Source organism: Pan paniscus, chromosome 12, assembly GCF_029289425.2.
Source record: "Pan paniscus chromosome 12, NHGRI_mPanPan1-v2.0_pri, whole genome shotgun sequence".
NCBI classification, from domain to species: Eukaryota; Metazoa; Chordata; class Mammalia; order Primates; family Hominidae; genus Pan; species Pan paniscus.
In genome coordinates this window covers 111,294,835-111,319,259 of record NC_073261.2, presented here as the reverse complement: position 1 = coordinate 111,319,259, position 24,425 = coordinate 111,294,835, and the positions used below count along the sequence as shown (strand labels likewise).

The 24,425-nt window shown below is 37.7% G+C and overlaps 1 protein-coding gene across 3 annotated transcripts in view; it reads right to left on the bottom strand.

Moving 5' to 3' along the window:
• Positions 1-24,425, bottom strand: part of NBAS (NBAS subunit of NRZ tethering complex) — a 393,407-nt gene that overhangs the window by 31,721 nt on the left and 337,261 nt on the right. For all 3 annotated transcript variants that reach the window (XM_003826980.5, XM_034952644.3, XM_055108231.2), the window contains one exon: positions 20,064-20,259. In XM_003826980.5, coding sequence (XP_003827028.3) covers positions 20,064-20,259 — 196 coding nt within the window. The remainder of the gene's footprint in view (positions 1-20,063; positions 20,260-24,425) is intronic.

Below are 24,425 nucleotides of genomic sequence, written 5' to 3'. Positions count from 1 at the left end.
GATTAACATACATTTCTTGCAAAATAGCACAATACAAATGATAATTTTGTCTACTTACTTTCCGAAAGACATCTTTGGCCCAATGTATGTGCATACTATAGCTAATATTGCTCATTAAGAGTTAGAAAAATTGGCCGGGCGCGGTGGCTCACGCCTGTAATCCCAGCACTTTGGGAGGCCTAGGCGGGTGGATCATGAAGTCAGGAGATTGAGACCATCCTGGTTAACATGGTGAAACCCCGTCCCTACTAAAAACACAAAAAATTAGCCGGGCATTGGTGACAGGTGCCTGCAGTCCCAGCTACTCGGGAGGCTGAGGCAGGAGAATGGCGTGAACCCATGAGGCAGAGCTTGCAGTGAGCTGAGATTGTGCCACTGCACTCCAGCCTGGGCGACAAAGTAAGACTCCATCTCAAAAAAAAAAAAAAAAAAAGAGTTAGAAAAATTAACCTTAAGTTGAAGAAACAACTATGTCATAAATCTAACAAATTATCTGAAAAAAATTAGAGAAGGAAATATTGCCCTAAGATCACAAATCACAAAAGATGAAGCAAGTGGGTCTCAGAGGCTTACTGAAGTTGTGAGAACATGTGATTAGTATGAATATTACAGAAATTTGAATTCTCCAAAATACTTGAAAATAAGGCACGTGGCTTAGCATGGACGTGGACCTAGAAAAGAATCAAAATTCTCTCTTTGCTAGAAAGTAGTACAGTACCTACAAAATACATATGTTCCAAGCATCTAAATATATTTCATAAAAGTATGAGGAGTACAGAGATCTCATGTAAGTCTCCAGATAGTTACAATGGGAAATTACTATAGAATATATTTTAATGTGAAAATTACAGGTAGTTATCAAATGCTTCAACATATCTCACTACAGGAATTATAAATGATAATAGGTAAATTTGATTAATACATGGCTTTCAAAAAGCGATGATAAAGTCAAAATAATACAGAAAAATGTTTATTATGGAGACATTTACTGACCTTTTTGAGACTTGATTTTTCCTCTTCCATAGGACAGAGATAACAAATACTTATATGATGATTGTGAATATTAAATAAGATAATGGGAATAAAGTAGCTGGCAAAGATTGGTGCATAGTAGGCACACAGGAAATGATAGGTATTACATTATCAACCACATAATGTACCAAACATTAAAAACAGAAAGCTGGATTTTTTTTTTTTTTTTTTTTTTTTTTTTTTTTTTTTTTTTTTTTGAGACAGGGTCTTACTCCGTTACCTAGGCTGGAGTGCAGTGGCATGAATCAGGGCTCACTGTAGCCTGAACCTCCTGGGCTCAAGTGACCCTCCCACCTCAGCCTCCTAAGTAGTTGAGACCACAGGCACATGCCACTATGCCTGGCTAATTTTTTTATTGTAGAGATGGGGTCTCCCTGTGTTGCTCAGGCTGGTCTTGAACTCCTGGGATCAAGTAATCCTCCTGCCTTGGTCTCCCAGAGTTATAAGCATGAGCCACTGTGCCTGGCCAAAAGCTGGATATTTGTTATGATTACTTCTACTGAGAATTATGTCTATAGACTAGACAGGACAGGAAAAGAAGACAGACAAATATGTCTGTTTTAGGAAAATAAAATTGTAGGTTGATTTTCATCTCTTTTTAAAATCTCATTTACTTGTGCAATAAATATGGTATTTCAAATGACTCTTAAGCATGCCTTCCACAGATTAGTGAAAATAAAATAAACTGCTATTTTTTTTTACTACATTTTCTTTTACTTTGTCCTTTTGCCCAGTGAACAAGAAAGTAACATATACCTCTTTTAACATCCCCACCCCTTCCACAGTGAGTGTCAAACAAAATCCTGGAGGTGAAAACGTCAAATAGTTTACAGGCACCTGTAATAGTTAGTGATTATTTCATACTGACACAACTAACAAAACATCCTAGGATTTTAAAGAACAAAATTCAAATGTGACTCAAACATAAGAATATTTTTTTCCCTTTTGTCTCTGAAAGCACTGTTTCTCTCCTCATTGAATTAGGTGACTTTAGCCCTTGTTGTGTATGTCAATTTGTCATGTAGCTGCAGCCTTCTTATCAGACACAGAGTCACTGTCCTTGAAAAAGTGAACTAAGTCACCTATTATCAGTAGAAGACAGTCTTAACCTCAAATTTCTCTATGGCTCCTGGAAGTGAACACAAATATCTTAAATTAGGGTACTTTTGAAATATGCATCTTCCTATAGGTATTGACAGTTGCTTATTTTATCTTTAGAAATTTACAAATATGATGTAGTTATTAATACATTTAAAAGTACTTTATAAATAGACAAGATTTACAAATATGAAGAGGATTATTCCTGGCAGTAGAGACAGTAACCACCATATTCTTTTTAAAAAATGTTTTTTACTACTATTTTATTACTCCAGGTAACTCACAGAATAGTAATCACCATACTCTTATCTTCCATAAGAACTGGTAAGCTGTTAGCCTGCTCCTAAGAGACTCATATAATGACACTTGATTTGAAGTTGCAAAATAACTGTGCAATACCTTTCATGAACACAATAAAGTCATATTGAGATGTCGTTGTATGCAAGGCTTCAAAAAACAGAATGAACAAAAATCCTCAGCTTCAACAGATATACAGAAATATCAAAAGGTGACAGAGTTAACTTCTAGCAATACCAGACCTCTGCCTGTTAAAGCCACTTCTTTGATAAGGTTTCAGGTGGCCAATAATGCCTGTTGTGTCTACTGGATTGAACTAATATCTCTGTGGAAGGGAATTTTGAGAAGACCAAAACCAGTCATAAGCTGTTGACTACCAACATTCCCCACCAATCTAAGCAGTTCTTAGACCAGTGCTTGGCACACAGCAAGTATTTAATAAACAATATTATGACTGTTATTTTTATTAATTATAGTCTGAATTATTACTATTAGATAAGAAAATATAAATATAATATATTCTATTTGTGTTCATTTCTGGATATTTATGGATTTTATTAAATAGAAAATATCAAAGTATGGAAAATAATCAAAGTTTAAACATTAAAAGTAAGGGTGCTATTTTCTGCTTATTCTCCCTTTTCTATGGAACTAAAAAACAGATGCAGATATGGCGACAATTTTCTAAATACTTGACCTTGCACAGCTCATATAAGGCAAAATGTTTTGCTGAGACAGTCTGAAGGTTCAAACAATTTTCCCTAGCTCATGCAAGGGTGAGAAGATCTCCTGCACAGAAAGCGTGTCCTGACCAGGAAGAAAGAGATGAGAGATTGAACTCTTTCCCACTTTTGCTTCTAGGTCTGGTGATCAGCAAAAACTTTTAGCTCTGCTTCTTTTCAAAGGAAGAGTAGGAAAATGAGTGCCTGTTTATAAACTGCTTAAGAATAAATGGTTTTCAATTGCCACAGAAAGTCTCTCCTAGGGCACTGCAAACACCCCTTGGGATGGGGAGAAACCCAATGAAAGAACAGGAATGTAGGCTCCCAAGCAGCCTACACATCCGTGGGTACTGAAACATATCTAAACTCACAGAAGCCAACAACTGCAATTCAGAACCATGCTTTACAGCACCCTACTTATTTTATTATACCTGTAAACATAGAAATTACAATAAAACATGCCATAATCACTCCCCATAAGTGCTGCTGTCACTTTGATATGTAATATATGTAATACATATTTTTACATGGCTAAATATATTTTATGAAACACTTAAAAACATGTAAGGGGAAATATTTTGTGTTAAAATAAGAAGAGGAAAGATTTTGCCTTATAAATTTTTTCTCTAAGACAAATAATCAATCATATAGTGCCATGTGACCCCCTATAAATACATGTGTGTTTATTTATTTATTTATTTATTTATTTAGAGATGGAATTTCGCTCTTGTTGCCCAGGCTGGAGTGCAATGGCACGATCTTGGCTCACTCCAACTTCCACCTCCTGGGTTCAAGTGATTCTCCTGCCTCAGCCTCCCGAGTAGCTGGGATTACAGGCACCTGTTACCACGCTGGGCTAATTTTGCATTTTTAGTAGAGACTAAAATTTTTCTCCATGTTAGTCAGGCTGCTCTCAAACTCCCGACCTCAGGTAATCTGCTTGCCTCAGCCTCCCAAAGTGCTGGGATTACAGGCCTGAGCCACTGCACCCGGCCATGTGTGTCTATTTTAAACAGCTGCTATTGAAACTAAGGCCATACTTTGCTTTGAGTTAAATTTGATGAAGTTTTAATAGAATAATTCATACAGCTGAAAATTTTCTCGCTGTAGTGTATCATTCAGACTCAGATTTGAATATTGGCCCTGTCACTTAATAGCTGTGTGATTACATAAAAATACCTCTCTTAGCCTCAGTGCTTTCATATGTAAAAATAAGGTAATAATACCTAACTAGCAATATCAGATTGAGAATAATATAGTATAGCATAACATATGACATAATATACCATACAGACATACACATACACCTTTACATGTATCTAACACTGAGTTAACACTGAGCATCTATGGTAGTTACTAGTATGGATAGTTCATAGTTATGTATCATTCTGCCATACTTTAGCATTGAGATATTACACAAATTTCTTAACCACTTTGAGTCTATTTCCTTATGTGACGAATGGAGTGATGAGATCACCTACGTTACAGGGCTATTACAACGTTTAGATGAAACGATACACATATGAAGCCTAATGTTAAGTCCATGGAAGGCCCTCAAAACATGGAGCATGTAGTATCTTCACAGCTTAAGGGAAAAGAGATTTCTGTTGTACTTCTAGAGTTTTAATTTTGATGTTAAGTTTTATTCCAGTTAGAAATTATGCAGGGAGACTTTAGGGTAACAGAAGAAACTGGCAACCAATGAATTATGTCTACCTATATTTTCTCCAAATATAAAATAGAATGACAAGAACAAATAAAACTACACGAAACCCACACATTCAGCACAATTATAGACCAAGCATGTCCATACTTCAAAATACCACAAGGAAAATGGAAAAAAAGCACTAAATCCCAGAGAATGATCTCATATTCCATGTTAATATTTCACATATTCAAAAAAGAATACCTGAAATCAGTAATAGGGCAAAACATATAAAAAGAAAAAAATGAACCTAACTACTAATAAGTGAATAAGATAATCATACTAAAGGTGGCATGTCTGTGTGTGTGTGTGTGTGTCTGTGTGTCTGTGTGTGTGTGTGTGCGTGTGTGTGTGTGTGTGTGTGAGCGGGGAGGAGGAGGGAATTAAGTGACTTTGAAAAACATAAACCAGATAAGCCAGGTGCAGAGCGGCTCATGTCTATAATGCACCAGCACTTTGGGAGGTTGGGGCAGCAGGACTGCTTGAACCCAGGAGTTTGAGTCCAGCCTGGGCAACATAGTGAGACCCCATCTCTACGAAAAATATACAGTTAGCCGGGCATAGTGGTGCATGCCTATGGTCTCAGTGACTTGGAAGGCTGAGGGAAGAGGATCCTTGAGCCAGGAGGATGGGGCTGCAGCAAGCCACAATTGGTCAACTGCACTCCAACCTGGGCAACAGGGTGAGACCCTTTCAAAAAAGAAAAATAGAAAAAGAAAAAGAAAAGAAGTATTAGCACTCTTACTTGAAGTCTAAACATAAAAAGAGCTCTCAAAAATATTATACTCTACCCAGTAATTTCAAAATTCATATGTACTGCAGGATTGAGCAAATATATAAATATATTATGGATAATGAACCTAAGTTTCTTATTGACAGAGAGAGGAGTTTACAAATAAGAAAAGGGAGAAGGCTAGAATAAACTCTGTGAGACTGGGCTGGCATTAGAAGTAGCAATAAAGAATTATAAATCATGCTGCTATAAAGACACATGCACACATATGTTTTTGCGGCACTATTCACAATAGCAAAGACTAGGAACCAACCCAAATGTCTACCAATGATAGACTGGATTAAGAAAATGTGGCACATATACACCATGGAATACTATACAGCCATAAAAAAGGATGAGTTCATGTCCTTTGTAGGGACATGGACAAAGCTAGAAACTATCATTCTGAGCAAACTACCGCATGGACACAAAACCAAACACCGCGTGTTCTCACTCATAGGTGGGAATTGAACAATGAGAACACTTGGACACAGGGTGGGGAACATCATACACCGGGGCCTGTCATGCGGTTGGGGGAAGGGGGAGGGATAGCATTAGGAGATATACCTAATGTAAATGATGAATTAACAGGTGCAGCACACCAACATGGCACAGGTATACATATGTAACAAACCTGCACATTGTGCACATGTATCCTAGAACTTAAACTATAATAATAAAAAATAAAAAAATTTAAAAAAGAAGTAGCAATATGAAACTACAGAATAAGATATAAATAGAATAAAACAATAAGTTAAAAAGCCAGGGAATGAAGTTAAGCTGTAGAGTTTCTGTTAATTTTCATTTTGCTTGTTTCTTTGTTTATGCAAACAATGTTAACATCATAAGCTTAAAACAATGCGTTATAACACAGAATTTGTAAGATGCATGGATAACCTCAAATCAAAAAACATACAACAGATACACAAAAATAAAATGCAAGAAATTAACTCATACCACAAGAGAAAATCACCTTCACTAAAAGGAAGACAGGAAAGAAGAAAAGAAGGAAGAGAAGACAACAAAACAAAAGAAACAACAACAACAACAAAAACAGCAGGAGTAAGTCCTTACTTATCAATAATAACCTTGAATGAAATGGACTAAATTCGCCAATCAAAAGACATAGAGTGGTTGAATAAATTAAAAAAAAAAAAACCAGACCCAATGATCTGTTGCCAGAAACACGCTTCATCTATAAAGACAACATACGCTCAAAATAAAGGGGGGAAAAAAGAGATATTCCATGCCAATGGAAACCAGGAAAGTGCAGGAGCTGGATTGGCTCTGTGTCCCCACTCAGATCGCATCTCGAATTATAATCCCCACATTTTAGGGGAACGGCCTGGTGGGAGGTGACTGAGTCATTTGCTGTTCTTGTCATAGAGTTCTCACGAGATCTGGTTGTTTGATAAGTGTCTGGCACCTTCCACCCCCTCTCTCTCCTGCTGCCTTCTGAAGATGTTGCTTCTCCTTTACCTTCTGTCATGATTATAAGTTTCCGCCATGTGGAACTGTGAATCAATTAAACTTCTTTCTTTATAAATTACCCAGTCTCAGGTAGGTCTTTATAGCAGTGTGAAAAAGGACTAATATAGAAAATCAGTACCGAGATAGTGGGGCACTGATATAAAGATACCTGAAAATGTGGAAGCACCATTGGAACTGGGTAATGGGTAGAGGTTGGAACAGTTTGGGTTCAGAAGAAAACAGGAAGATGTGGGAAGTATGAAACTTCCTAGAGACTTTAATGGTTTTGACCAAAATGCTGATAGTGATATGGACAATGAAATCTGGGCTGAGGTGGTCTCAGATGGAGATGAGGAAGTTATTGGGAACTGGAATAAAGGTCACTCTTGCTATGCTTTAGAGATCTGTGGAACTCTGAACTTGAAAAAGATAATTTAGGGAATCTGGCAGAAATTTATAAGCAGTAAGTGTCCAAGATGTGACCTGGTTTGTTCTGAAAGTGTACACTCATATGCACAAAGACAGAGATGGTCTGATATTGGAACTTATGTTTAAAAGGGAAACAGAGCACAAAAGTTTGGAAAATTTGCAGCCTGACCATGTGGTAGAAAAAAAAAAAAAACACTATCTGAGGAGAAATTCAAGCCAGCTGCAGAAACTTGCATAAGTAAAGAGAAGTCAAATATTAATAGCCAAGACAATGGGGAAAATGTCTCCAGGGCATGTCAGAGATCTTCATGGGAGCCCCTCCAATCACAGGCCCAGAGGCCCTAGGAGGGAAAAATGGTTCCATGGGCCAGGCCCAGGGCGCCACTGCTGTATGCAGCCTTGGACATGGTGCCCTGCATTCCAGCCACTCAGGCTCCAGCTGTGGCTAAAAGGGGCAAACGGAGAGCTCAGGCCATTGCTTCAGAGAGTGCAAGCCAAGCCCCAAGCCTTGGTGGCTTCTACATGATGCTGGGCCTGCAGGTGTACAGAAGACACAAGTCGAGTTTTGGGAGCCTTTACCTAGATTTCAGAGGATGTATGGAAATCCCTGGAGGTCCAGGAAAACGTCTGCTACAGGGTTGCAGCCCTCATGGAGAACCTCTACTAGGGCAATGCAGAGGGGAAATGTGGGGTTGGAGCCCCCACACAGAGTCCCCACTGGGGCACTGCCTCTAGTGGAGCTTTGAGAAGAGGGTCACCATCCTCCAGACCCCAGAATGGTAGATTCACCTACAGCTTGCACTGTGCACCTGAAAAAGCCACAGGCAATCAACGCCAGCCTGAGAAAGCAGTCATGGAGGCTGTACCCTGCAGAGCCACAGAAGCAGAGCTGCCCATGGCTTGGGAGCCTACATCTTGCATGACCGAGCCCTGGATATGAGACATGGAGTCAAAGAAGATGAATTTGGAGCTTTAAAATTTAATGACTGCCCTGTTGGGTTTCAAACTTGCATGGGGCCTGTAGCTCCTTTGTTTTGGTCAATTTCTCCCACTTGGAATGAGGGCATTTACCCAATGTCTGTACTCCCAGTGTATCTTGGAACTAACTAATTTGTGATTTTACAGGCTCGTAAGTGAAAACAACTCGTCTTGTCTCAGTCTCAATGAGACTCTGAGCTTGTGCTTTTCAGTTAAGGCTGGAATGAGTTAAGACTTTGGGGGACTACTGGGAAGGCATATTGGTTTTGAAAAGTGAAAGGGATAAGAGATTTGGGAGGGGCTGGGATGGAATTATATGGTTTGGCTCTGTGTCGCCACCCAAATTGCAACTCAAATTGTAATCCCCATGTGTTGGAAGAGTGGCTTGGTGGGAGGTGACTGAATCATGGGGGTGGACTTCCCCCTTGCTGTTCTTGTGATAGAGTTCTCATGAGATCTGGTTGTTTGATAAGTGTCTGGTGCTTCCCCCCTTCTCTCTCCTGCCACCTTTTGAAGAAGGTGCTTGCTCTTCATTTGCTGTCATGGTTGTAAGTTTCCTGGGGCCTCCCAAGCCATGCAGAACTGTGAGTTAATTAAACCTCTTTTCTTTATAAATTACTCAGTCTCAGGTAGTTCTTTACAGCCGTGTGAAAATGGACTAACATAGTAACTAACACAAAATTGATTTCAAGACAAAAACTATAAGAAGAAACAAAGAAGGTCACTATATAATGATAAAAAGGTCAATTCAGCCAGAGGATATAACAGTTGTAAATATATATGCACCCAATGCTTGAGCACCCAGATATATAAAGCAAATATTATTAGAGCTAAAGAAAGAGATAGGCCTTGTATTAGTCCATTTTCACTCTGCTGATAAAGACATACCCATGACTGAATAATTTATAACGAAAAAGAGGTTTAATGGACTCAGTTCCATGTGGCTGGGAAGGCCTCACAATCATAGTGGAAGGCAAAAGGCATGTCTTACATGGCAGCAGGCAAGAGAGAAGGAAAAACCAAGTGGAAGGGGAAATCCCTTATAAAAACACCAGATCTTATGAGATTTATTCACTACCACGAGAACAGTATGGGGAAAGTGCCCCCATGATTCAATTATCTTCCACTGGGTCCCTCCCACAACATGTGGGAATTATGGGAACTACAATTCAAGATGAGATTTGGTTGGGGACACAGCCAAAGCGTATCAGGCCCCAATACATAATAGCTGGAGACTTCAACACCCAACTTTCAGCATCGGACAGATTGCCCAGACAGAAAATCAACGAAGAAACATTGGATTTAATTGGTACTATGGATCAAATGGATCAAATAGATATTTACAGAATATTTCCCCCAACAGCTGGAGAATATACTTCTTTTCCTCAGCACATGGATCATTCTCAAGGACAGACTATATTATAGGTCACAAAACAAGTCTTAAAACATTAAAAAAAAGGAAATATTATCAAGCAGTGGCCCAATGAAGAAATGAAGAAGGAAACTGAAAAATTTCTTGAAACAAATGATAATGGAAACATAACATACCGAAACCTATAGGTTACTGTAAAAGCAGGACTAAGAAAGAAGTTTATAGCTATAAGTGGCTACATCAAAAAAGGAAAAGAAAAACTTCAAATAACCTAACAATGCATCTTAAAGAGCTAGAAAAGCAAGAGCAAATCAAATATAAAATTAGTAGGAAAAAAGATATAATGAAGATCAGAGCAGAAATAAACGAATTGGAAATGAAGAAAACAACATAAAAGATCACTAAAACAAATCATTGGGCTTTTTTTAAAAGATAAAACTGACAAATCTTTAGACAGATTAACTTAAAAACAAAAAGTGAGAGAAAACCCAAATAAAACCAAAGATGAAAAAGGAGACATTTCAACCAATACTGCAGAAACTCAAAGGACCATTAGTGGCTACTATAAGCAACTATATGCCAGTAAGTTGGAAAATCTAGAGGAAATGGATAAATTCCTAGACACATGCAACCTATCTAGAGTGAACCATGAAGAAATCTAAAACCTGAACAGACCAATAACAGGTAATGAGACAGAAACCATAAGTCTCCCAGTAAAGAAAAATCTGGGACTGGATAGCTTCACTGCAGAATTCTACCAAATATTTAAAGAAGAATAATACCAATCCTATTCCAACTATTCCAAACAATAGAGTAGGAGGAAATGCTTCCAAACTAATTCTAAAAGCCCAGTATTACCCTGATACTAAACCCAGACAAAGACACATTAAAAAAATAAAACTACAGGCCAATATCATTGATAAATAAATACTGTTAAAATGTTCCTACTACCCAAAGCAATGTACAGATTTAATGCAATTCCTCTCAAAATATCAATGACATTCTTTAAAGAAATACAAAAAACAATCCTAAACTTTATATGAAGTTACAAAGACCTAGAATAGCCAAAGCTCTGATGACCAAAAACAACAAAACTGGAGGAATCATATTACCTGACTTCATATTATACTATGGAGCTATAGTAACCAAAATAGCAGGGTAGTAGTATCAAAAGATACACAAACATCAGTGGAACAGAATAGAGAACCCAAAGATAAATCCAAGCATCTACAGTAAACCCATTTTTGACAAAGGTGCCAAGAACATACATTGGAGAAAGGACAGCCTCTTCAATAAATGCTGCTAGGAAAACTGGATATCCATATGCAAAAGAATAAAACTAGACCTCTATCTCTCACCATATATAAAAATCAAATCAAAATGGATTAAAGACTTAACTCTAAGACCTCAAACTATGAAATTAGTAAAAGGAAACATGGAGGAAACTCTCCAGAACACTGGACTGGACAAAGATTTCTTGAGTAATACCCCACAAGCACAGGCAACCAAAGCAAAAAAGGGACAAATGGAATCACATCAAGTTAAAAGCTTCTGCACAACAAAGGAAACAATCAACAAAGTGAAGAGACAACCCACAGAATGGGAAAAAATATTTGCAAACTACCCATCTGACAAGGGATTAAAAACCAGAATATATAAGGAGTTCAAACAACTATAGAAAAAAAATAATTATCTGGTTAAAAAATGGGCGAAAATCTGAATAGACATTTCTCAAAAGAAGACATATAAATGGCAAACGGGTACATGAAAAGGTGCTCAACATCACTGATTATCAGAGAAATGCAAATCAAAACTACAATGAGATATCATCTCACCCCAGTTAAACTGGCTTATATCCAAAAGACAGGCAATAAACAATGCGGACAAGAATATGGAGAAAAAGGAATCCTCATGCACTATTGGTTGGAATGTAAATTAGTACAAAAACTATGGAGAAGAGTTTGGAAGTTCCTCACAAAACTAAAAATAGAGCTACCATATGATCCAGCAATCTCTTTGTTGGGTATATACCCCAAAGAAAAGAAATCAGTGTATCAAAGAGATAGCTGCACTCCCATGTCTATTGCAACACTGTTCACAACAGCCAAAATTTGGAAGCTACCTAAGTGTCCATTAACAGATGAATGGATAAAGAAAATGTGGTACATATACACAATGGAGTACTATTCAGCCATAAAAAGAATGAGATCCTGAGATCTGCAACAACACAGATGGAACTGGAGGTCATAATGTTAAGTGAAATAAGCCAGGCACGGAAAGACAAACTTCACATGTTTTCACTTATTTGTGGGAGCTAAATATTAAAAGTATTGAACTCATGCAGATAGAGAATAGAAGGATGGTAATCAGAAGCTGGGAAGGGTAGTGAGGGGGTTACAGGGGAAGTGGATGATTAATAGGTAGAAAAAAAGAGTTAGAATAAATAAGACTTAGTATCTGCTAACACAACAGGATGACTATAGTAAAAAATAATTTAATTGTACATATAAAAATTACTAAAAGTATAACTTAGATTGTTTGTAACACAAAGGATAAATGCTTGAGGTGGTACATGCCCCATTTATCTTGATGTGATTTTTATGCACTGCATGCCTGTATCAAGATATCTCATGTAACCCAAAAATATATACACCTACTATGTACCCACAAAAATTAAAAAAATAAAAGGATAAAAAATAAAGAAATGCAATGTGCAACCTATATTAGATGTGGACACTAGTGGGACAACGAACAGTATTTGAATTATGTGTAAATTGGATGATAGTATCGAAACAATGTAGCTTTGTTATCTTAGATGTTAATATTTAATAAATCTGAGTAAAAAGTATACAGAATACTTTGCATAATTTATGCAACTTTTTTGTAAATCTCAAATTTCCAAATGAAAAGTTATCCCCAGTTATTCTATTTCCTCTACCAGTGCCCAACATTCACATACTTTCATTTTTCGTGACAATTTTTTTTCCTTTTCCTTCAACGTTTTTCTCGCTTATCCGTAGGAGGATTGAAGAGAAGATATTGTTGTGCAACATGTTAACTAAAGATCATCACTGCTGAGATCATTACACCTCTAAGCAGAAGGCACTTGGACATGCTTAGCCCATCACAAAGCCCAACTGAGACTTGACCTGAACCTGGGAAAAGGGTACCCAGAGATGGTGTTAGAGCAGACCTCATCCAGTGACATCTGCTAAACTCAAGTTTACTTCCTAGGAAGTGGTCACTGTTAACTAGGACACATTAAGGCCATGAAGAAAGGATGCTTGTGTGAAGGGGATAAACAGAGCGTCCCTATATCTCCACTTCCACCTTCCAAAAAGCATTCTTCAGAATTAAAACATACTAATGACTTCCCTGAAATTAGTGTCATTTGCCACAAAACTGGATTCTCCTCCTGCATGTGCTAATAAGTTCAGCAGCACCACTTCCTCCTTGTAACTTAGGCAAAAATCAGAGGCAAAATAAGTTCTTTTCTAAGCCCCCATATCTAAGCAGACACCAAGTCCATGGATACTAACACTTTACACTTTCTTTTCTACCCTCTTGTTTGTTCGCAGCTAGTACCAACTTCAGGGCCAGTACAGGCAATAAGACCACTGCTTTTGTCTTCCAACTGTCATCCCTCCAGCCAGACCTCTCCAGTCCACTGTTCATGCAGAGGCCAGAGGGCTTCTCCCTAAACATAGATCTGTTCATGTTGCTTCTCTGGCCACACCCTTCCGTGTTGCCTGAGCAGCACAGAAGTCAAACCTGAGCATGATACTCGCGGCTCTCCAGGATCTGATCTGCTTCCTTCCACTTTCTTCTTTTGGTGGCTGTTGTCTTCATACCATACACCAGCTGGGCTGAACTCAGTTTCAGTATCACCTCTTCAAGAGCAGTGAGCCTTTCCTCACTGCTTCCAGACACAGTGGCTGCACGCCCTCCTTTGACCCCTATGTACTGTGCAGACTTTTATCACAGTGCCTGATATGTTAGGCTGTGTTCCCACCCAAATTTCATCTTGAATTGTAGTTCCCATAATCCCCACGTGTAGTGGAAGGGAACTGGTGGGAGGTAACTGAAGCATGGGGGGAGTTTCCCCTATGCTATTCTCATGATAGTAAGTTCTCACAAGATCTGATGGTTTTATAGGGACTTCCTCCTTCGCTTGGCTTTCATTCTTCTCTGTCCTGCTGCCATGTGAAGAAGGACCTGTTTGCTTCCCCTTCTGCCATGATTATAAGTTTCCTGAGGCCTCCCCAGCCCTGCAGAATTGTGAGTCAATTAAACCTCTTTCCTTTATAAACTATCCAGTTGTGGGCAGCTCTTTATAGCAGCGTGAGAACAAACTAATACGGTATCTAAACCTTTAGGGTATCTACTTCTTTGTTGATAGATCTATGTTCTCCACTGGTGTAGAGGTCCTTCACCAATTAGGTCCATTTATTGGGACCAGAATTAGAGCTTTATAGGTATTAGCCTATTTAATTCTTACAACAATTGTATTGTGTTATTATTTCCATTTTTTAGACAAGGAAATTGAGGTTATGAGAGATTTACTAACTTTTCCAAGCTCACAGAGCTAGGGACTGGTGGCCAAAAAGTCCAAACATTTTACTATCAATTGCCTTGTCTATTTTTCTGTCCCTAGAGTGGAGCACAGTGCATGTCAAATGACATATGCTTGAAGAATATTTGGTGAATATTCCACACATATTGCCCGGTTCAAACAACAGTTAATAGGCATGGCATTTTTCAATATTTTAATTAAGCAGCAGTTAACATATATAGTACTATGTATCGAGACGTGACAAATGTAAAAGATGAAGCAATGTTTTCTATTCTGTCAAACCCCTGATTTCTCATCTCTAATCAAATTTAATCCATGTAAAGTCATAGTGGGAAGAGGAAAAGACTATGCTTTATGTAGTCCAATGCTATTCAAATATCAGTGCCATATATTTCCCTGGAAAATAGGAAGAAGTGTAGTACAAGGCCAAGAATATAGGTTTTAGAACCAGACAGAACTGGTTTGAGTTCCATGTATCACCTTAAATTGGTCATGTGACCTCATTTAAAACAGAGAGGATGGTAACCACTTTGCAAGACAGTTTTAAAGATTAGCGTGCACATAGTACACATTCCAGGGTTCCTTCTTTGGCCCCCAGTGATGCCAACGGCGAGAGGGCAAATATTTAAAGCAAAGAACCCATTGTTCATAAACAGAAACTCTCAACATCTCCAAATATTTGCAGGACCAATTAAAACGGATGTTCTGTCAACTTTAATCATTTTAGGAAAAAAGACACAAGGAGCTATATCCAAACATTTCAAATCTCTTGCTCATATTGGGACAAACATGCTGTGACATGAGAAGCAACTGGCTGGTCAGAAATCATTGTCAGCAAACTATGGCAAACTCATAAAAATAAAATAAAAGCACCAGGCCACTCTATAAGGAAATCTTCCCATTATTCCAAGCAAATCATTTTGCTTGCATGTCAGGGGGAAGTGGCATGGTCTAATCCTTCATCATTAATGGCAAGAACATCAGACTGAAAGTCAGGAGTCCTGCCCTGCCATTTTAAGGGTGACCTTGGACAAATTTTTAAAGATTTGATATTCATTTATTCAACAAATATTTATTGTTTGTGAGATCCCTCTTCTCATGGAATTTATATCCTAATGGAAGAAGAAAGAGTTCATATAATAAATAGACAAACATAAGGATAGGCAGGAAAAAGTCAGCAGACACTGGTGAGTGATTTGTGGAGAATTAAGACAGCAATAAAATAGACAGTGACTGAGGTGGTTAATTTAGGCTGTATAGTCACTTTAGAAAAGGAAACATTTAAGCTAAAATATGAGGAAGGCAGTTATCCTTTCTGGACTTCTGTATCCTTTTCTATAAAGTATGACTGCTGAACTGGGGATGCTTTTGAAAGTCTCTTCTAGTTCTAGGAATCTGTGATTTCATGGCTAGGATATATTATATGATATGGATGTGTGCACATATATTTTTAACTTCAAATATCCTAAATTTGGTTAAGTAAATCATGACAGTGAGTCTTAGCTTTGAAGACATTTAAGGTAACAGTAAATTACTTGTAAGGATCTAAATGTAGCTTGGCATACTGGACTTTTGTGGCTGTTCTCTGAGCTCTGAGAGGGAAGGGCACATTTTACTAATATTTTGGAAATATAGTCAAACTGGTTTCTGAAAAGAAGGGTTAATATGTCCCTGAACATTTCAAAGTAGGCAAAATACATGCACTTGTAATGAGGTTAGATTGTCTTAAACTAATTCTTTTGGTGATCACCTACAACCACAAATTCAGACATACTGAAATTTTAAAAGGTAAAACTAAGCCACATGTTCTTTTTTACATAAAAATGGGAAAAAAGTTTGAGGTGACATGGTATGGGATTTTTTTTTAAAGGAATTAACCATATTTTGCCCCATATTTTTCATGCACCAGTTAGCTAGAAAATTACAAAAGCTGAAAAACTCAGATAAACCGTACTATGAGGATTAACACAACACATTCATCCCCTCTCCCCTGCCCCATGTCCCTCTCTTTTTCCCTCCCACCCCAAGCTGGGGCATATTTCTGGAATGGAAATAAAAGCCTCTCAAACTGTTGAAAAATGAGGGCCTCTGAATTTTTAATTCTGTTAATTAATCATTAGAAAACTAAAAATTACTGTCTCTCCGAGAACCAGTGAGGTAGCAAGAACCAGAGACTCTGTGTTTAATTTTGCAGGAGCTGGCTGGTTTCCCAGCAACACATTGATTTGTGGGGCCACTACTTTGGGCACCTCGAGGATAATTAAATATTAAGTCTCTCTCTGATGTATGCAAAGTCTGCCTAAGAGGGTTGGCAGCCACAGTGAAAGTAGCAGTCACACATTTTTTGGTAACTGAACATTGCAATATCATTATCTATTCTTATCCTTACTCTGTAAGAACTTGTCTCTATCCTTAATATCACCCAAAGTTATCTCTGAGAATGAAGAAGGGGATAGAGAGAAAATGAAAAAAACGAGAGCTCATACAGTCAACACTTGGGGATCTTCTAGGTGTTTGGGATATGGAGATGAAGAGTGGAGTTTAATGTGTGTGAGAGAAATGATGAGGGGAGCACAACATCCTCTATCTCCTCTAGTTGAAGCTTCCATTTTATACACCAAGCAGCCAAGCACACAGATGAAGAATCTTCCCCCAAATTCTAAAACTAGTGGTAGAGGGAGGATGGTCACACACACAAGTATCTGCCCACTAGTGCCCTGATCTTTCTACTACTCCAGTGAAAGGTAAGACAATTTTTGAAAAACAATAATTTAAGAGACAATTTAAACTATGGGCATAGTTTTGTAACATTCCAGAAGTTGTTGGTGTTTCCATTCTAAACACAATACTTCTGCATTCACTCACCAAGTAACAAGAGGTTATTTACAATTATAAGTCATTTTCCCCCATCAAATGCACCTGTCCTTCAAAATAGATTTCAATCAGTGATGCCAGACAGACATCTTTACTTTCTAAAGGAGGAGGGGGACACTCACTGATTTACTTCTTGGAGAAGACTCTAGATAAGTAGCATCATTAAGCCAGTGTGGCTTTCTTATTTGTACTACCAAATATTCAACAAATCTGCATCATTACCTACCAAGAACAGGGAAAATGCTCTTACATAAGGGGAAAGCAGAGAGGCAAGAAAACAAAAAGAGTGAGGGGGATATGAGATGACTTGTATTAGAGTCATTCAGAGACTCTTGGGAGAGATTTCCTAGAGGGCCTGAAAAAGTTTGCACCACCACAGAAGAAATATTGGTGAAATGCAGTTACACATGGATTTGGCAAATGAGAGAAAATAGTTTGCACTCATAACAATAAAGTCAAGTCAGTTTAGAAAAGTGCTTGAGAAAAAAATCTTAATTACAAGCCAAGTTGCCTTAAGTTCTGCTTTTGGAAAAAGTTAAGCTATCAAGGAACTAAAATCTCAAAAATATTCAGAAATCCTTGAACTCATCTAAAAGTTACAAGTTGTTTCTTGAGTAATTAGAACATCGACAAAAGCTTAAAAGAAGAAATAGCAATGATACTTATTTATGAAGAGCTCGCGTTCAAATATCGAAGTGTATGTTCCTGTGTTTTAACATGTCAGGTAATATGGACATTTTCCCCTTTTCCCAACTTCTACACTGTTTCCTCTTATCTTTAGAATATTAGGAATCTGACATAACATAAAGTGAGGCTCTAACCAGAGAAATCAGCCTCATCATCTTGGCGAGAAGGTGAAACTGACCGAGGTTGAGAATTTAAAAAGTGAAGGTATGAGGAAAGTACATAACTGTAGTCACATCCATTTGCTTCAGGACCAGAGTCAGAACCTAAAGTTCCACATGGCAAAACTAATGTGACCTAATTTAGGGTTTACCCCAGGGATGCCACATGAACCTTCATGTTTGCTGAAAACAAGCACATCTCTAACTTCTATGCCCCGTACCTGCAATAGAGCTTGTGGCCTATGCCTTCGTGTCCCTAGCCTGCTCTTTAAAAAAACACTGCAAGTGGTTTCCTCAAGTAATTCAAGGCAAAATGTTGAGACTGAACATGTTAAGGTCACAGTGCTTCAGAGAGAGTATGATTCTGATATTCATGACTTTTAAACTACAATCCACTTCAGTGATTTGACAAGAATAGAGAATCTTTGATAGGTCTATCTTTTTTGAATCTCAATTTCTCTAACTCTGAAGAGCAAACAATAGTATTGACCTCTTCATCTCACAGAGGGAAATAAGACTGTATCTGATAATAATTACAAAGATATTCGTGATGAGGCCCAAAATATTCTTAAAATCTGATTCATTTTTTAAAAGGAATTGATTGTTCTTTAGATGTAGTAATAACCATATAAATTATAAACTTGCTTTAAGATTAGACGGTAGAATGAGTTGCAGTTAGACCTCTAGGAAACTCTTTTGCAATGGGGATTATCTGGGAAGTCCTAGTTTGTAACACTTATTGACATGATGGTCTAACCCTGCGTGCTAAAGCACGTGATTAAGGTTCCCGACTCCTGGACTCTATGGCCTCAGGTGCATCAATTTAGAATTTAAGCCAAATTTCAACAGCCACAATATTTCTTTGATTTAGGAATTAGCATTCTTATTTATTCAATCAATAAAGATTTAAACTCTGAGTATGTGCACAGGATACTTAGAGTCAAAAGATGGTAAATACATCCTCTAGGGCTTCAGTTTTCATGGTGGTGGAAAAACAAAACTTTAAACAGTAATTAATAACGATAATAATTATAAATAATTAAGGCTCAAATATGTGGAATTCAAGGTTCCATTAAGCTTGCAATGGTTAGAGAAGGTTCCAGAGAAAAGATGGACTGAGTGAGCCCTGAAGTATGGTATGGAGAAACTAAGGTCTTGTGTCTCTGTTACATTATGTCCTAAGTATAGGGAGAAGGGACAGCATTTTAGTACCTGGGCAGAGCACGAAGGAAATGAATTAGCTAAACTGTTTACTATATTTCTATTCAGACCTGCATTTTTCCTGGGCAAGAGTAAGCCACCATGATTAACGGATACTGTGAACCATCCTATCTCCTATTAAGAGAAAAATAATGTACACGTGTTTTGTGTGTAATCTACCATGCATACGCATGTTCAAGCATATGGAAAAATAAAAATAAATTTTGTTGCACATATTCAACTACTAAATAGCTGATTGATATATATACTGGAAAGTTTGCATTACCAAGATGATTATCCAGTTGACAGTTGCTTAAAGAAATCAAGAACTGACCTCCAATTATTGTTTTTTCTTTTTCTTTTGAGATGGAGTCTCGCTCTGTTGCCCAGGCTGGAGTGCAGTGGTGCCATCTCGCCCACTGCAATCTCCGTCTCCCAGGTTTAAGCGATTCTCCTGCCTCAGCCTCCCGAGCAGCTGGGACTACAGATGCGTGCCACCACACCAGGCTAATGTTTGTAGATTTAGTAGAGATGGGGTTTTGTCATGTTGGCCAGGTGCCAGGCTGGTCTTGAACTCCTGGCCTCAGGTGATCCTCCCACCTTGGCCTCCCAAAATGCTAGGATTACAGGCGTGAGCAACCGCATCCGGCCTAATTATTGTTAGTAAGAAAAATAATCATTCAGACACTCCCTTACCTGTCTCTGGGGCCAGGAGGCTTTGAGAATGGCTTCAGTTCTAAAGAACACGAGGAGCTTGCTGTCCTCCTCAGTCAGGTGAAATGATTGCCCCAAAATCTGCAGCACCTGAATGCGGGGCCGCACCGGCCAGGCGTCATCAGCACAGAAAGGCCGCAGCCACTCCAGCAGGTCCTCAGGTGAAACCAGCTCCTCCCTGCAGGGCAAAATCCAGAGGTATCTGTAAACTCCTACGCCTTTTATTTTCCCCCTTCCGGTAATCAAATGTGGTCACTGACCTAACACTTGTTTGTTGGATGACTTCGTTTTTTTCCTCTTGAAAGGAAAAATTTTGGTTTTTAAATGGCTTACAGCAAACTGTATTAGGTATTTAAAACCTATGTAAAATGAATGTAATTTTAAAACAGTATCATATTAAAATGAGTTATATAAAGCAGATAAATATCCTTGGCTAGTTTATTTCAAAATTTAATAAGTAGTAAGGTTTATTTCTGTTAATAAGACCAACAGTGCAAGGCTGCATTCTAGTAATTTTATATATCTGATTACTTGCTGACAATAATTAAGCAAAGTAGGCATCATAAGTTACTTTTTACAGCTGAACCAACAAACTTCAGGGAAGTGATACAATATGCCCACACAAATGAATAATAGTGCTGTAGGACCCCAAAGCTCCAGTTCTTTCTATCATTTTCCCCAGATGATTAGAATTTCAATATGCCATTAGAGTATCAAATCTTATACTACTCTAAAAGTGAAGTATGAATGCTTGGTTATTATAGGACTGTGAAGTTTAAAATGATTCAGAAAAGGGGACAGTTTGTACAATGTTCTATCTCATACTGGAATCTCTTTTCTTGTAACCCCAAATGAATATCTTATTTGATTATGTCAATGGATTATTTATCCATAACTCTCAAGGGGTTATCCGTACAGGAGACTCACTCCCACAAGGGCCTGGAGAGCCATGCTAAAGCACTGAATTATACAGGTCTTGCTGTAGCCAGATCCTTATAAGGCTTTTAGCTATAAATCACCTAGGCTGAATCCCAGTCTAACTTACCTTAAATCAAATCCCATGCCCTAATAAGATTACAAGACTTTTTTTTTAACTTCTGAGAAGAATACAATTCTGCAATGCCACTGAGTATGTCTTTCAGTATGTATTATTTAATATACTTGTCAAATGCTATCTTATGGCAATTTAAAAGAATTATTTGTATTTAAGAATAAGTGAAACTACAAAATGTTGTGGATAATTGGTTTAAGAATTTCATAAATTTAGCAACTCAGTTGTTAATTTTACCTATAAGATTCCTAAATATTTATCAGAAATGGAAACAATTAGGGTGCAAAAATAGGATGCTACAAATATTTCTGGTGAACCTTTTGCAAGGTGAATAGACAGTACAGTGTAATGGGTCTAATGGAAAGACCATTAAAAAAAATCTGATGGACCTAACTGAATCCTGGCTGCAGACTTTCCTAAGAACTCTAGGTAAAAATCATGAATATTATCCTTCCCAGGTTATACTGACACAGACGAAGGACCCAAGAGTGTGTCACCTGGAGTCTGTGAAATCAAGATAACATATACAAAGCACCTAGCAAATTATGTGGTACAGAGGAAGTACTTAATAAATAGTAACCACCATTGTCATAATAACAATCATCACCATAATTATCAGCATCATCAAAGCACTATAGTTTGTGCTTAATGATACAGAGATAAAAAAAATTATATGGTCTCTGCCTTCAAAGAACTAATAATACCATGGAACGGCAAGACTTTAAAAGTGACTATTATCCAAATTACTAATATAAATGTGAACAACTGTTTCGGAGGAAGAGAGAATAGAACCAGGAAAGGCTTCAGAGAGGACGTGGCATCTGAACAGGATCACAGAGGATAATTAGAATGTATATAAATGCAAGTGTGGGAAAATATAATCCAGACAGAGAACAGCAAGAAAAAACCAGCAAAAGATTTCAAAGGACAAAGAATTTTCAGGGAGAGATTAAAGCACAGATGTGTGGGTGGTAAATTAGAGGAGAGAGGTAAGGAAAGATAGGCTTTCTCACCTAGGTAACCAAGAGACTGAATACAAGGCTGAAAAGGCGGTGCAGTTTAACTCTTTGACAGCACAGGCTCTGGAGGTGTTTGGCCCAGACTCACTGCCCACATTTGCCACTTCCTAACAATGTAACTGTGACCAAGAAGCCACTCAATAGAGCAGAGCCTCAGTTCCCTTATTCGTATATTGGAGATGGATAACAACACTTTCCTCATGGGGTTGTTGAGAAATTAAACAGAAACATAAAATAATAAATGCAAGGCATGTAATACAATGTCTGGCATATAACTAAGTGCTTCAATTAAAAGCAACCATTATTATTAAGGATATCTGATCTTTTTTGCATGAAATGGGAATGATAGAGGATTTCTGAGCAGTGAAACATCAAAATCATGTTACTGATTAGAAAAATGTATGGGCTGGGGCAGACTCAGGCACTTCTGATGAAGGCTTGAAGCTGTCTAATTCAGGAAGAAAGTAATTTAAAGCCCATTTCTGACTATAAGTCCTAACCAGTTTCACATAAAATGAAGCTGATTTTTTGGCCCTCTCACCCAAGTGCCAAGAAGAGATAAGTAGGAAAAGCTAGAATGTGAGGAAGCTCTTGTCATGAAGACAAGCTGGAAGTTATAATAATAACCAAAGCCCCCAATATGGTGAATAACAATGAAAACAATATTCATAATAACTTCTGAAGGTTTACTATGCACCATGAATTATATCACTTCATCATAACTATCTTTTTCTTGTATACTGTTATCATCTCCAATTTGTAGATGAGGTAACAATCTCAGATTTAAGAATTTGACTATGGCATTTTGAGCTGAATGATATTAAAATTTTAAAAAAGATAAAAATAACTTGTCCAAGGTCACACAGTAAGTAGTGGCACCAATATTTGAACTTGGACTATCTGACTGCCTTGTCAATTACTATACAATGCTACTGAACCAAACGGGCTATTCCAGAACAGTGTGGCAGTGGATTAAAATTACTCAGCTATGATGAGATATAGAAGAATTATCACTCTAATATTTTTCAAGTTATTAAATCAAATTAGTTCCTTTTACATTAGAACTTACTGTGCAGCTAATAACATTTGACATTTTAAAGGAACATGCTCTCATTTTGTGTTGATAGTTCAAACATATAATAAAATTATGAGAAGTCCTTCCTAAAATAGAAGCATTGTGTCCTGGAAGCACCGAGTCATAGATGTGCTTCACTATTACTGGTGCTCAAGAAAACGACACAGAAATGAAAGGCAGCTCTTTAGAAAAAGCTGTCAAGGACATTGACTAGACACTATCTCCTGAAGATTTTAGCTTCAAAATTGCTTACATTTTGATTTCAAATTGAGTTCTTAAAATTCACAGTCACTCTTACGGTTCAGCAAATATACAAACACATACACACAAACATATGCCTAGGGAAACAGAGAGGAAGAACCGTGATAAAATGTTAACAACTGGCAAATCAAGGGGAAAAGCATGTCAGTATTTTTTTTTTATCTGTGTAATTTTTCTAAGGGTTTTAAATTTTTCAAGATAAACAGGTAAAAAACAGCAATTATAACTTTTATAATGTAAAAACTAGAATAGGAAGAAGGAAAGTGATTTCATTTCTCATCTTTTATGAAAGCAAGGAGAGGACTTAATGAGCTTAAAAATTAAAAAAGAACATCATTATTTCAAAACTTATTTACTTCATTATAAGGGTAATACAAATGATTTTTAAAAGTCATGAAATACACTTTGGGAGGCTGAGGCAGGCAGAACACAAGGTCTGGAGATCGAGACCATCCTGGCCAACATGGTGAAACCCCGTCTCTATTAAAAATACAAAAATTAGCTGGGCGTGGTGGTGGGTGCCTGTAATCCCAGCTACCCAGGAGGCTGAGGCAGGAGAATCGCTTGAACCAGGGAGTCAGAGGTTGCAAAGAGCCGAGATCGCACCACTGCACTCCAGCCTGGTGACAGAGCAAGACTCCATCTCAAATAAAAAAAAAAAAAAAAGGTCATAAAATAGATAAAAAAAGAAAATCTCTCAGTTTCACTACAAACACGTAGGGAATTGCTTCCACCTTTTTCCCTATAATGAGATTGGGGAGGGGATATTACACTGCAAATGATAATTTAGTACGCTATTTTTAAAAATTTGCTGATAAAGGAAACACACTCAGAATCAGTTTTGGTCCAAAAGATAAGAAGTCATGTGCAATACATAAACAGCTCTATTTACAGAAAAGAACAGCAGCAGCAACCGTGACAACAAAACATGTCCATTG